The sequence below is a fragment of the Scyliorhinus canicula genome, chromosome 8, assembly GCF_902713615.1.
Source record: "Scyliorhinus canicula chromosome 8, sScyCan1.1, whole genome shotgun sequence".
NCBI lineage: Eukaryota > Metazoa > Chordata > Chondrichthyes > Carcharhiniformes > Scyliorhinidae > Scyliorhinus > Scyliorhinus canicula.
The window spans coordinates 177,256,924-177,272,086 of NC_052153.1; the positions used below are offsets into that span (position 1 = coordinate 177,256,924).

General features: G+C 44.2%; 1 protein-coding gene across 2 annotated transcripts; it reads left to right on the forward strand.

Annotated features, from left to right (window-relative positions):
• Positions 1 to 1,828: 1,828 nt before the first annotated feature.
• On the forward strand, positions 1,829 to 14,822 carry spata4 (spermatogenesis associated 4). 2 transcript variants are annotated; one of them, XM_038805760.1, is made up of 6 exons: positions 1,864 to 2,375; positions 5,126 to 5,255; positions 9,635 to 9,753; positions 10,499 to 10,719; positions 12,818 to 12,931; positions 14,457 to 14,822. In XM_038805760.1, the coding sequence occupies exons 1-6, from the start codon at positions 1,993 to 1,995 to the stop codon at positions 14,579 to 14,581; spliced, it is 1,092 nt and encodes a 363-aa protein (XP_038661688.1). In that variant the 5' UTR covers positions 1,864 to 1,992; the 3' UTR covers positions 14,582 to 14,822. The 2 variants fall into 2 exon arrangements, with proteins under 2 accessions (XP_038661690.1, XP_038661688.1); XM_038805762.1 differs by lacking the exon at positions 12,818 to 12,931 and having other exon boundaries at positions 1,829 to 2,375.
• Positions 14,823 to 15,163: the final 341 nt, after the last annotated feature.

Below are 15,163 nucleotides of genomic sequence, written 5' to 3' on the forward strand. Positions count from 1 at the left end.
AAGAACTGGGTAGTCTAAATTCATAAAATAAATAAAATAATAAGGAGAGGAAAAGATGGGCGAGGGGGGCAGAATTCCAGAGTTGCGAGTCCTCACCCTCGATGAGGAAAAGTTTCTGGAGATCACGGGGTTGCCCAAGGAGCGAGCAGTGACTGACAGCGAGGTTGGCCTGCGCCAGAGGAGTGGAGATGCACCTTCATCCAGATGACCTGTCTCAATTAAGTTGTTGATGTCCCAGCCAATTATTCTTCCCTTTCACTGACCCCATACAATCCACTGCAGTACAAGATCACCATCTGATGAGGCTGGACCATCCTGGGTTACTGCTCCCCCCCCCCCCCCCCCGCCCCCCACTCAACCACCACCCAGGAGCCCACCTCAGAAGAGAGCTCCAAGGAGAACACGGGCGATGCGTCACAGCTATCACCCGCACGTTCCACCAGCGCAGAGACACCCAACTCATTGGGCGACATTAGAGGATGGGCCTCTGGGTCACTATCCGATGACTGCCATGCAGCTGTTGATGCACATCAGGTGGAGGCAGGAACTCCCAGAGCTGCTGGAGATGATAAGTCAGAGATATGAAATTCAGGATGTGGTGTCTGAAAGGCTGATTGGAGGACTCCAATCAGCCTTTCAGACACCACATCCTGAATTATCTTCAGGTGCAAGAGATGGGGCTGGTATTGCATGGCACCCAGGCTATCACAGCTAGGGTGGCGACCTGATATGCCCCGATGTTCACAGGGCACCATGTGTGCAATCAATGTCCCCCCCGTCGACCTGCGGTATCCCGGCGATGACGGTGAATTCTGTAGCTCGGGCATCTTGCTGGGACTGGCCCAGGTGGAAGATGATGTAGTCGGGTGCCCAGGCATACAGAGCATCTGCCATCTTCCGAATGCAGCTGTGAGCTGACGACTGCCAGTTGCCACACAGGTCCCTACTTAAATCCTGGAATGATCCTTTATTAGACAAGGTATAGAGTTTAAGAGCAGAGAGGTTATGATGGAGTTGTACAAAACACATGTTAGGCCACAGCTAGAGTACTGTGTGCAGTTTTGGTTACCACAATATAGTAGGGATGTGATTGCACTAGAGAGTGGGCATAGGAGATTCACCAGGATGTCGCCTAGACTTAAGCTGGGGTTGTGCTCCTTAGAACAGAGAAGGCTGAGGGGGGACCCAGTTGAGGTGTACAAAATTATGAAGGACGTAGATAAGAGCAGATAGGAAGACATTTTTCCCCTAATAGAGGGGTCGATAACCAGGGGGAATAGATTTAAGTTAATGGGGCATGAGATTTAGAAGGGATTTGAGTCACAGATTTTTCACCGAGGGTGGTGGGAATCTGGAACTCACTTCGTGAAAGGGTGGTAGAGGCGGGAACCCTCACAGTTATTAAGCATTCAGATAAGCACTTGAAACACCATGGAATACAAGGCTATGAACCAAGTGCTAGGAAATGGGATTAGGATAGGTGTTTGATGGCCGACACAGACAGAATGGGCTGCAGGGACTCTTTCTGCGCTGTAAAATTCAATGGGCTTCCCACCCCTCAGTGACTTCCCCCTTTGATACCCACAACTGTCAATCAAAAGACACTGACGTCATCGCCGCAAGGCTCCGCCCTCTGTCCCAAGGAGACACCACGACCCGTCCCCTGTCGTCACGGAGACGCAAGGCTCCGCCCTCTGTCCCGAGATGACACCAGGACCCGCCCCCCGTCGCCATGGTGATGCAAGGCTCCACCCTCTGTCCTGGGGAGACCCCCATGGTTAGCCCCCTGTCGCTATGGTGACAGATGGCTCCGCCCTCTGATCTGAGGAGACACCATGGCCCGCCCCCTGTCGCCAAGGTGACATAAGGCTCCGCCCACTGCCCCAGGAGACATCAGGTCCCGCCCCCTGTTGCCATGGAGACACAAGGCCACCCTTTGTCCCAAGGAGCCGCCACCCGCCCCGGAGACCTCGGGAACCGCCCCCTGTCGCCATGGGGACATTAGACCCCGCCCCCTGTCTCCAAGGGGAGACGAGGCCCCTTCCTCCGGTGGTCCCGAAGACGCCAGCCTCCCACCCCCGGGCTGGCCAGGCCCCTCCTCCCACCCCTGTCACCATGGAGATTGCCAACTCGGGCGCCCTGCTCTCCCGTCTGGAGATGCTGCGTGTTCCCCCACTCTCCCCCGGTGAATCTCGGTGCTGGATTCTTCCGCCGCCGGGCGGATCCAGGCCCCCCACCCGGGCCCCCGCACCCCGGCCCGCCGCCGAAAGACACACCGCCTTCTCCCCCGTCCCGGCCAGAGCCGGACTCGCCCGGGAGGTCATCAAGTGGCTGCAGAGCCTGGACCTGAGGTTCCCCTTCAAAAATGTCAAGACGTGAGTGCGGGTCAGAGAGGCTGGGGGAGGAGGGGGTTGGTAGTGAATAGGGAACAGAGATGGGGAAAGAGGGGGTAACTATAGAGGGAGGCAAAGGAAAGTGGGAGAGGGGTAACTACAGAGGGCGAGAGGGGGTAACTATAGAAGGGGAGAAAGGAGATAACAATAGAGCGGAGAAGGGTAGCTAATGGGGTTGAGAGGGGCATAACTTTAGAGGAGGGTAACTACAGAGAGGGATAATTGGATTTTGTTTATTGTCATGTTTACCGAGATAGTCAAAAGTATTTTTCTGCGAGCAGCTCAACAGATCATTAAGTACGTTAAAATAAAAGTAACATACATAAAAGGTAACACAAGGTACACAATGTAACTATGTAAACGCTGGCATCAGGTGAAGCAGACAGGGGTGTGGTGCTGAGGAGGTCAGTCCATAAGAGGGTTGTTTAGGAGTCTGGTAACAGCGGGGAAGAAGCTGTTTTTGAGTCTGTTCGTGCGTGTTCTCAGACTTTTGTATCTCCTGCCCGATGGAAGAAGTTGGAAGAGAGTGCCAGGGAATCTGTGGAGGGGTGTGAGGGGTAGCTATGGAGGGGTCATAGATCACAGAATTTACAGTGCAGAAGGAAGCCATTTGGCCCTCAAGTCTGCACCGGCTGGTGTGTGTGAGGGGTAGCTATGGAGGGGGAAAAGGGCGTAACTATAGAGGAAAGAAAGTTGGACAACTATAGGAGGTAACAAGAGAGGTAACTATGGAGGGGAAAGAATGGGGTAACTATCGAGGGGGAGCATGTCATTACGAGATTTAGGAGAATGTTGTAAATGTACAGGGGATAGATGTTACCGTGACATATTTATTGTTTAACTATCAGTCACAACACTACCCTTAGATATACCAGGTACTCCAGGTAAATGTTGACACTTTTCAAAGTGATTTTTATCAGAGATTGTGTCGGGCTAGAGTGTGAACTATTGGGAACTATTTTTTTTCCTACTCAGTACTTTAATATAACTTGATAAATATTTACAGTCAAATGAATATCTTTATGGCGACATGATTTCTTTAAGTACCAAAATTCCAGTTGTTCTGTCACCAAAAACTTGAACATAATTAAACTTTTCATAGATATATAAATACATAGAAGATAGGAGCAGGAGGAGGCCTTTTGGCTCTTCGAGCCTGCTCCACCATTTATGACAATCATGGCTGATCATCCAACTCAATAGCCTAATCCTATTTTCTCCCCATAGCCTTTGATCCCATTCTCCCCAAGTGCTATATCCAGCCGCCTTTTGAATATATTCAAAGTTTTAGCATCAACTACCTCCTGTGGTAATGGTTTAACCTGAATCCTCAGATTGTGACCCCTGGTTCTGGACACACCTATCATTGGTAACATCTTCCCTGCATCTACCCTGTCTAGTCCTGTTAGAATTTGATAACTCTCTATGAGATCCCCCCTCATTCTTCTGAACTCCCGAGAGAACAATCCCAACCTAGTCAATCTCTCCTCATATGACAGTCCCGCCATCCCTGTAATCAGTCTGGTAAACTTTCGTGCACTCCCTCGAGAGCAAGAACATCCTTCCTCAGATAAGGAGACCAAAACTGCACACAATACTCCAAGTGTGGCCTCACCAAGGCCCTGTACAATTGCAGCAACACATCCCTGCTTCTATACTTGCAACCTCTTGCAATGAAGGCCAACATACCATTAGCCTTCTTTACCACCGGTTGCACCTGCATGCTTACCTTCAGCGAATGGTGCACAAGGGCACCAAGATCCCGCTGCATACTCCCCTCTCCCAATTTACAACCATTCAGGTAGTAATCTGCCTTCCTGTTTTTGCTTCCAAAATGAAAAACCTCACACTTATCCAAATTATACTGCATCTGCCATTGGTTTGCCCACTCGCCCAACCTGTCCAGGTCTTGCTGTAGGATCCCTGCATCCTCGTCATAATTCATCTTCCCACCTAATTTTGTATCATCTGCAAACTTTGAGATGTTACATTTTGTTCCCTCATCCAAATCATTAATATATGTTGTGAATAGCTGGGGTCCCAGCACCGACCCCTGTGGTACCCCACTGGTTACTGCCTGACAACTTTTCACTCTAGAGAAAAATTGCGTAAAAGCAGACCTGGGAGTGTATATACAAATTTACAAGAGTCTGGCTTTGTGACTTTTTTATAGTCATACTATTGCTTCTGGAGTTGAAAGGCAAGTTTACACCTGATGGACTCAATATTATTCAATGAATTAACACACCATTTCCTTGAAATCTGTCGGTTCTAATTTTAGCATCTATCATTTCCCTAACTGCTTTCTAACTACCAAGCTTTTTCCATGACAAAGTCCTTGTTTTGGATTCAACTTTTGTCGCGACATTATAACTGACCCTTCCTTGGATCCACATTTGTATAGTGGCCATGCACACAGGAGTTAGACTGAATTACTGGAGGGTATAGATCTTGTCATCTTCTTCATGTATGGAATCAACACTGACAACTTTATAAAACATTTCATTCAGTGAATATATTTTTGTTGTTTGTCATGGCTCCAATGCATAGAGGCTGGAATATTCCGCACCTGCACTCTGGAGTTGTCTGTCCAACAGGCGAATGCGCAGAAAGGCACATGCTGATAAGCACAGCAACTGAGAGCCTGTTATAAATATGGAATAGGGAACATGTAAGAAAATAATGTTCTTCATTGCTCTGCCAGAAATTGTCTTGTCTGTTGTATTTCACAGAGCCTTTTGTAATGGTTATCTTGTGGCTGAAATCTTCTCCTGGTACTATCCTCAAGATGTTGACATTAAAGTTTTCAATAATGGAGGCTCATTCCCTTCCAAGCTGAAGAACTGGTCACAACTCGAGCACGTGAGTACACGCTCTAGAGAGATTGTTTTGAGTGACTTTGCATCAAGTTAAGCAATGCCGCCTGTGTGTACATTGAATTCCTTTTGTAGAGTTAATGCAGGGGGTGTGTAATATATTTGCACTATCTACTCTGGTTAGCACTTGGATCAACCCCATAAACCTGGTCACAGCAACAACAGTTGCGTCTGAGTTGAGATACAGAGAACTGGGCCTGTAATCTTCTGATTCTGGGGCTATGTCCCCACACCGGTGTGGGAATGGTGGTGTTTTACACCAGAAAAGCTGGCACAAAATGGCCACCGATTCCCGGTTTTGCTTGGGGCTAGCAGGACGGCAGCATAGAGGACCTGCTAGCTGCCGATACGCTCCAAGAGAACTGCTGGGTCAGTGGCCGCACATGCACAAGACAGCGGTCGCGCACCGTGCTACATGGCGGAGACCGCTCGTGGATCGGGGCGGCGAAATAGTCCACTCCCCAGCCTGCGGATCGGCCTTCCCCTGACTGGCGGCGCTGGATTCAGTCTGCAGCCGACAGGCCGAGTTTCTGACGGATGAGACCACACGTGTCCCACGCCGTCAGGAACTCTGAATTGTCACTGGACTAGTCACCTGGAGACCCGGGGTCATTTCTCATGGAAGGTGGTGAAATTTTCTGTAAAACTCTATGACTGTACAATAAAAATCTAGAATGAAAAGCCTAATGATGACCAGGAAACCATTGCTGATTGTCATAAACACCCACCCGGTTCATTAATGTCCCTTTTGGGTAGGAAATCTGCCATTCTTATTTGCTCTGGCCTGCATGTTACTCCGGACCCACAGAAATGTAGTTGACTCTTAAATGACCTCTGAAATGGCCTCGCAAACCAATCGTTTCAAGGACAGTTAGGGATGGGCAATAAATGCTGGCCTAGCAGTCGACGCCTATATCCCATAAAATAATAAATAAATAAAAAGAACCACTTAATACAAAAGATTTTTTCAGGTGCAGGCTACAATCAGTGTTCATTATTTAGAGACACCTGCAAGTGAAATCTTTACAGTTTTAAAGTCCAGACCCTTTAAGCAGGACCTTTTTTTTAACAGGCTTGTTCTTTGTCCGTAAACAGCCTTTGTTAATCTTTTATGAATGTAACCTCCAAGCAGCGAGGCTGTTTTATCCTGTATTTACTACAGAAATGCAGTGACAGGCAGTTTTTACTTTGAAATAACATAATTTAGACATGTCTGCAAAAATAGATCCTTTTACATCCAAACGTTAAGAGTAATATATGTATAAAGTGTTTGGAGAAAGCACGCTACTCTGATAGAATGAGGCCATACTACTGAGGCAAGACAGCAGGAGCATTCCAACGGCAGCCGGCAAACGGGTCAGAGTCTGCACGTTCTCCCCGTGTCTACATGGGTTTCGGCCGGGTGCTCTGTTTCCTCCCACAAAGTCCCGAAAGACGAGCTTGTTAGATAATTTGGACATTCTGAATTCTCCCTCAACAGGTGTTGAAGTGTGGCAACGAGGAGATTTTCACAGTAACTTCATTGCAGTGTTAATGTAAGCCTACTTGTGACAATAATAAAGATTATTGTTAAAATTCATTTCTCGACTAACATAACTGAATTTTTTAATGAAGTAAACAGAAGGTTGATAAAGGGAACGTGTTGGATGTTGTCCATGTGGACTTTTAAGAAAGCACTTGATTAGGTTCCACTTAAAAAGATAGTTAATAAAATTGTGGCTCGTGGAATAAGCGGCGAGTGTACATTTGGATTGAAAAATGGCTAAAGGACAGAGAGCATGGTAGCAGATGGTTATTTCTCAGGCTGGAGAGCGGTGTTCCCCAAGGATCAGTGTGAGGACAACTGCTTTTTTTGTTATTCGGAAACAATTTGGATCTTGAAGTAAGGAGTCAAATTTCAAAATTTGCTAATTATACCAAATCTGGAGGACTGACAAATAGCGAGAATTATACATATTTTGAGCAAAAGGACATGGGTGGGCGAGCAGAATGGGTAGGCGGAATTTAATACAGACAAGTGTGAGGTCATGAATTTTGACAGAAATGATGGGGAGAGCAATATAAACACAATGATGTCGTTTTAAACAATGTGCAGGAGCAGAGGGACCAGACGGTGTGTGTGCAGTCAATGTTATGGCCAGACATATTGAGAAAGTAGTTCGTAAAGCATATGTGATCTTGGACCTCGAAGCACTGAGTACAAAAGTTATGCTGAACCTATATAAACCTCTTTTTAGGCCCCAACTAGAGTATTACATCCAATTCTGGTCACCACACCTTCGGAAGAACTTGGGAGTCCTTAAGTCAGTACAAAAGAGATTTACCAGAATGGTTCCAGGAATGGTAGATTTTAGTTACAAGGTTAGGCTGGAGACATTGGGCTCATTCTCCTTGGAGGATCAGAAAATGAGGGTAGATTTGATAGAAGTAGCCAAGATTATGACAAGTTTGAATAAGGTAGCCAAGGAAAAACTATTTTCATTTGCACATCGTACAAGGACTAGGGGGCATGGAGTGAAGATATTGGGGGAAGATGAGGGGGAATGTGAAGAAGAATTGTTTTACTTAGCGAGTGATAATGACCTGGAACCTGCTACCCACAAACGTAGTGGAAGAGGAAACAATCAATGATTTCAAAAGGAAATTGGATGAGCACTTGAAGGAATCACAAGCATATCATAGGTGACAAAATAATGATGCATCCCTACAGCTGTTCCTCAATTCCAAAGAAAAACTCTTTTCATAGGGGAACAGCATTAATTAAGTATTACAGATCACAATGTAATTGACTCCTTAGACCTCAGCCTCTTAGACACCTGGAACAAAGAACAAAGAAAAGTACAGCACAGGAACAGGCCCTTTGGCCCTCCAAGCCTGCGCCGACCATGCTGCCTGTCTAACTTAAAACCTTCTACGCCTCTGAGATCCGTATCCCTTTATTCCCAGCCTATTCATGTATTTGTCAAGACGCTCCTTAGACATCACTATCGTACCTGCTTCCACTACCTCCGGCAGCAAGTTCCAGGCACCCACTATCCTCTGTGGGTTTTGCCTTGCACATCTCTATATCACTGAAGGCAGGGAGGATCCCAGAGGACTGGAAAATGGCTAATGTTTAAGAATGAAGGGAGGCAGAAGGCGGGGAATTATAAGCCTGTTAGCCTGACTTCAGTCATTAGTCCATTAAGATTTTACAGTCCATTATTAAAGATGAGATTGCTGAGTACTTGGAAGTGCATGATAAAATATGACTGAGTCAGCATGGCTTTGTCAAGGGGAGGACATGTCTGACAAATCTGTTAAGATTTCTTTGAGGAGGTAACAAGGAAGTTAGACAGAGGAGAACAATGGACTTGATTTATTTCGATTTCAAAAGGTCTTTGACAAGGTGCCGCTTTAAGAGGCTGTGACATAAGTTAAGAGCCCATGGTATTAAGGGTGAGATCGTGGCAAGGATAGAGGATTGGCTGACTAGTAGAAGGTAAGAGGGGGGATAAAGGGGTCTTTTTCAGAATGGCAGCCGGTGACTAGTGGTGTGCCTCAGGCGTCCGTGCTGGGGCCACAACTTTTCACAATATACATTAATGATTTGGAAGAAGGAACTGAAGGCACTGTTGCTAAGTTTGCAGATGATACAAAAATATGTAGAGGGACAGGTAGCAGGGGGGCTGCAGAAATACCATTTGGAGAATGGGCAAATAAGTGATAGATGGAATACAATGTGGAATAGTGTGAGGTTATGCACTTTGGTAGGAAGAATGGAGGCATAGACTATTTTCTAAATGGGAAAAGGCTCAGGAAATCAGAAGCACAAAGGGACTTGGGAGACCTAGTTCAAGATTCTCTTAACCTTAATGTCCAGGTTCAGTCAGCAGTTATAAAGGCATATAAAATGTTAACATTCATGTCGAGAGGGCAGGGATGTACTTCTGAGGCTGTATAAGGCTCTGGTCAGACCCCATTTGTAGTATTGTGAGCAGTTTTGGGCCCCGTATCTAAGGAAGGATGTGCTGGTCTTGGAAAGGGTCCAGAGGAGGTTCACAAGAATGATCCCTAGAATGAAGAGCTTGTCATATCAGGAGCAGTTGAGGACTCTGTCTCTGTACTCATTGGAGTTTAGAAGGATGAAGGGGGATCTTATTGAAACTTACAGGATACTGCGAGGCCTGGATAGCGTGGACGTGGGGAGGATGATTCCACTTGTAGGAAAAACTAGAACCAGAAGGCACAACCTTAGATTGAAGAGACGAACCTTTAAAAATGCATTACCTCACATTTGTCCGGATCAAACCTCAACCGTTGTGTGGCTTTTGGCAGCACATGTTCTTGACAATTAATTAGTTTCACTGTACTTTTTCTTCCAAGTTTTTTTTCAGGAGAAAGGTGAATATTCCCAAGGAATTAATTTATGCTACAATGCATTCCAAGCCTGGGGGGGCAGAGTATCTGATACAACACATATACACCTTGCTGACAAATAGGCAGTAAGTATTTTCATTCTATATGATATTATAACGTACTAAAGGCATGCTGGCATTTCACTGGGGATGCTCGAGTGTGAGAAATGTTGTTGCTAATTACTCAGCCCGTGATAGCACTGGCTGAATGCAAAATGTCTGCAGGCTGGAGTGCATTGTTATTCATTAAAGTGCAGGTTGGGTAATATTTGGGGTATATTGGGTAAGTATAGCTAGCTTGTTGTGAAAATGGGAACAGGAGGGCTCAGGCTCAATCTCTATTCTCTGCTGAGAAAATTGGGCTAGTAGAGAGAGAGAGTTATGCAGGGTTTTTACTCTTGCCCCTTTCCAGTGACTGACTTGATGTTGTACATGTTTGACGCAGTTGCAGCGATCATAGAATCATAGAATTTACAGTGCAGAAGGAGGCCATTCGGTCCATCGAGTCTGCACCGGCCCTTGTGAAGAACACCCTACTTAAACCCACACCTCTACCCTAGCTTCGTAACCCAGTGACCCCACCTAACCTTTTAGGACACCAAGTACAATTTAGCATGGCCAATCCTCAGAATACTTTTCACACCTATCCCAAATGGTGAAAGAGGAACAGAAGGTGAGTTTGAATTTAAAATCGTGCTTATGAGGAAAATGTAATTTTCCTACTTCCAACATTGATTGATAAGGGTAAGGCTATGAAAAGGCCCAAAAAAACACTTCTTCACTTTCCTGTTATCTCACCATGTCCTAACGACATAATTCCATTTACGTTTAGAGCAAAACTCATCCTTGATGATGAAATGAACTTTATGGACGATGGTTACCAGTTAAAGTTGCCTTTGATTGCCAGGGCAACTGCCACCAATGCTATTCGAACCAACCTGAGATTAACTGAGCTGTTGGAAGATCCTGATATCTATACAATCAACCAGAAAGCTCTGGCTATCATCAACATGCATGTGCGACAAAGGCAACTCGCAAGACTGGAACATCCAAGTGAGTAAACACCCAAATATATCCGATTAAATTAATTCAAAATATTTTAAGTGGAAAGTAGTCCAATATGTAATAATTAATAAATAACAGAATGTAATTTCCATAGAGTTTACATCTTAATAGCTTTCTATCCTATCAGTATCTATTCTAACTTGTTTAAAATATTGCAATACAACATGAGTTAATCTTGATTTGGTTTAGATTGCCTACGATGCATCGTTCAGTTTGCCCTAAGTTGCCAGTGAGAAGTTATTAGTTAGCGCAGAAAGTATTCAAAATAAATCGGTGCACCAGTGTTAAAATGTGGAAAGGTGTATGGTGCAGGAGGCCAGTCAGCTCATCACCTCAAAGGGGAAAAGAAACGTTAACATTTTTGGCAGACACCCGTAGACAGAACCGAGCCTCTTTCCTGATACGTAACAATGAAAACTTGCATTTATATAGCGCCTTTAAAGTCATGAAATGTCCAAAAATGCAATTGCAGGAGCATTACCAAACAAAAATAGATGTAGAGCCAAAAAAGGAGATATCACAGTTTGGTTCTGAGGAGCAGCTTAAAGGAGGAGAGAGTGATGGTTAGGTTTAGGGAGAAATTTTCAGAGTATGATCCCTTGGAAATTTAGAAACCTGCTCATATTACCAACATTTCCAACTCTTTCTATCTTAATTCAGTAATTGATCTCGACTGAAGTTATTTTGCAATCTTCTGTATGTCAAACTGATTTAATTACGTTCAGTCAAAATGAAGTCACAGGTCAAGTTGCTAACTTGTATATTGTTTATCTCTTACTACCAACATGTCCATCATTAAAACCAAGATAGGAAGATATGGTTTGCAATTAAATATGTAAGTGCCAAAAATGCAAGCTTTAGAAACCTTACATTAGCAGAAGAATGTTTATAACAATCACATGCAATTGCTTTGAATGCTACTTTAGCAGAGAATTTACTCATTTAGAATTACTGGATCAACGCCAATTAATTAATCACTAGCAGACGGTAGAGTTCTAATCTTTGAAGAATGCAAATGCTCAGTATGGGTTCTGACCCTGTTTGAAGCATACTGCGTTAAGTAAAAATTGTAGGCTGTCTTTTTATGCTTGAACAATGATGTCAAACGCAAGTGATTTAGTTTAATGCCACTTATGGATGGTTTTTAATGATAAAATAAATCGGCAAATATTTTTTCATAAAGTCTGTCCTGGTTTGGTCAAGATTCGGAGGTTAAACCCAGGACTTTAAACCTTTCCAAGCCTTGACACATCACTGAGTTCCTTGCACAGGCTCCTCACATGGTCTGATCCCATCTCTTGTTAAAATCAGGGCCAATGTGAGAACATCGAGGTTTCCTGTGTGCTGACATACTGATAAGTTGGTCATTGTGACCCAGTGGGTCAGTACACTGGTTATTGATGCACGATCAATTGCACAAAGACGAGAGTTGAATACAACTGAGGCTTTATTACACTAAGATGTGTGGCCTCCTACAGCAGCTGGCGAAATGGCTGCTGTACGAGGAGCCCACATATTTATACTCCGCCTACTGGGCGGAGCCAGCAGGCAGGGATTACCCCCGTACCTGTAGTATAGGGCCTTGCCATACATACCCTAATATATACAGCACAGTTACTTTACTGCATTGTAGATGTTTCACTGGATCTCATTTTCAAACAGTATCATCAGCTACACACTTGAGATGTCACAACAGTAATCATTTTCTCCATCCTGCAACCTGACAGATGACCTGCAGTTTTTATTAGTTCTCGTCCTGCACATTCCTATGTGTCAATGTCATAGAATCCAGGCTCCGGAGGAATGTTGAGATTATTTTTCTCTTTTTCTAAACACATGCTACTTTACACTAAACAAACCCTACCGAATTTAAAAAGCGTCGCTTGATTTTTGATTTGGAAGAACAGATGGTTAATTCAGCCAAGATTTCTTTTGGAGAACGTTACCTTAAATTCCTTTTGTTTGAGGTTTTTCTCCCAAAAATGGCAAAGATTTTAAGTAGTATTTCTCAATGTTTGATAACGCGGTTTACAAATGTTTAGTATAAAGCTTTATTGATTGGAAGTATCACCTATTTTTTAAAAAGAGCGTTATAATTTGAAACCCACCCTGGGAGAGCGAGCAACAAGACTTCCACTCCCTCAATACCAGTACGAGTGCTTGTACCCTGACAGTAAAAGAACAGAGTCAACTGAATCAAGTAAGGTCAAACTCTCCTTCTGTTTCAATCTCACAAAATCTTTCAATGCTTTCTTACGACACTAAAACCTTTTCCCTCATTCTTTTGGTATTTTGCGTTATTTTAAATAGACCCCTTGATTCCCTCAATTTTTTTCCCTGTTTGTTCTGAAGCCATGGTCTTTAGCTGGGCTAAGGGCAATTTATCATGTCCAATCCACCTAACCTGCACATCTTTGGACTGTGGGAGGAAACCGGAGCACCCAGAGGAAACCCACGCAGACACGGGGAGAACGTGCAGACTCCACACAGGCAGTGAGCCACCAGGCTCCGCTCCCTGGTATTTCTATTATTCCCGAGTGAACTGAGAGTGTTGGCGTTGGCAGCCTGTTTGACTTTAGAGGGCCATTCAAAGCAATCCTAACAGTTTCTGCCTTCCCATTGATTTACCTGTTACGTCAGGTACCAATTTGCAGAATATTCCGTAGGTTTATTCTGGCACCTATTAAGGTATGGTTTCTTGGCTGGAATCAGTGATATATGTATCATCGCTATGGTATTTGTGCCCTGTTACTCTCTGAACACCTCTGATTCATCTTTCCTTTGTTTCACTCATCACCTCCTTCCAGACTTTCTTCAGGCTAGTACTGTTTTATTGAAGGGAATTCTGAATCAGGCAAAGTTATACCCTTGAGGTTTAGAGAAGATTCTGCAACTTGGCATAAAACAGAATGTTTGTATGTGATTTTCAATTGGACACATTTCTTATAACTCTGCCTCAATGAAGGAAATCTATCCCCTGTAGTTTAAAATGTATTTCCTGCCAAAGTGTTAAACGTGTGTGCTTGCCCTCTTAGCATTAAGAGTTAGTGATCTATATTTTTTTGTAATAATTTTTTTTAAAAAAATTTAGTGTACCCAATTAATTTTTTCCAATTAAGGGGCAATTTAGCATCTTCAATCCACGTAGCCTGCACATCTTTGGGTTGTGGGGGTGAAACCCACGGAAACACGGGGAGAATGCACAAACTCCACACGGACAGTGACCCAGAGCCGGGATCGAACCTGGGACCTCGGCGCTGTGAGGCAGCAGGGCTAACCCACTGCGCCACCGTGCTGCCCGTGATCTATATTCTTAACCTTTAAATCCAACTACAGCTATTTAGTAACGGGTGTGTTATTATTTGGGGGTGCCCCATTATTTTTTCTATTCTCTTTCTGTGGTGGCATGGTAGCACAGTGGTTAGCACCGTAGCTTCACAGTGCCAGGGTCCCAGGTTCGATTCCCGCTTGGGTCACTGTCTGTGTGGAGTCTGCACGTTCTCTGCGTTGGTTTCCTCCGGGTGCTCCGGTTTCCTCCCACATGTCCCGAAAGACGTGCTGTTAGGTGAATTGGACATTCTGAATTCTCCCTCAGTGTACCCAAACAGGCGCCGGAGTGTGGCAATTAGGGGATTTTCACAGTAACTTCACTGCGGTGTAAGCCTACTTGTGACAATAATTAAGATTGTAAAAAAGATTATTTATTTTATTCCCTCCTGTTTCAGAATCCACCGCCTCAGAAATCAGGAGTAAGAGCAATGTGCACTTCAAGGAGATCAATGTAAAACAGGTGGTTAGAGATTCACATTCATTATCTGCAAACCATCAAAGGTGCAACTCTGGACAGTAAAGAGGGTCTGAAATAGAGTTAATGATGGTAATGTTCAGTTCAGTAATAAAAATAAACTGCAGTTTTTTAATAAAGATTTATGTTGAGCATATTACTCTGGAATACCATTAACTATACTTTACTCAATTAAATTATGTCACCAATTTACCTAAGCCTGACATGGCAATGTTACTGTGATTTCAGTGCTTGCTAAAGCTAGATTTTTACTATTATTTTTGAATAAATAAAACTCTTTACAGCATCTGGTGTCTGACAGTCTTTTAAAAAATGTTTTTAAGTTCTTTTGCTCTCTACTGAACAGCTGGGGTTTTGATTGTGTACTCTGCCAATACACCATCCACCTTCAGTACCCCATCCAAGAAGACAACTTTCATGTTTGAACGCAGACATTGTATATCAATCATCCACTTGAACATAGGAGCGCGATCCTATCCTCGTCCAATACCTTCACATTGAGGATACCCTCCATCGTGTTGTGTGGCACTACTACTGCGTGAAATGAGATAGTCTTCAAACAGATCTAGCAACTCCAGACTGGGCATCCCTGAGGTGCTGTGCACCATCAGCAGCAGTAGAATTGTA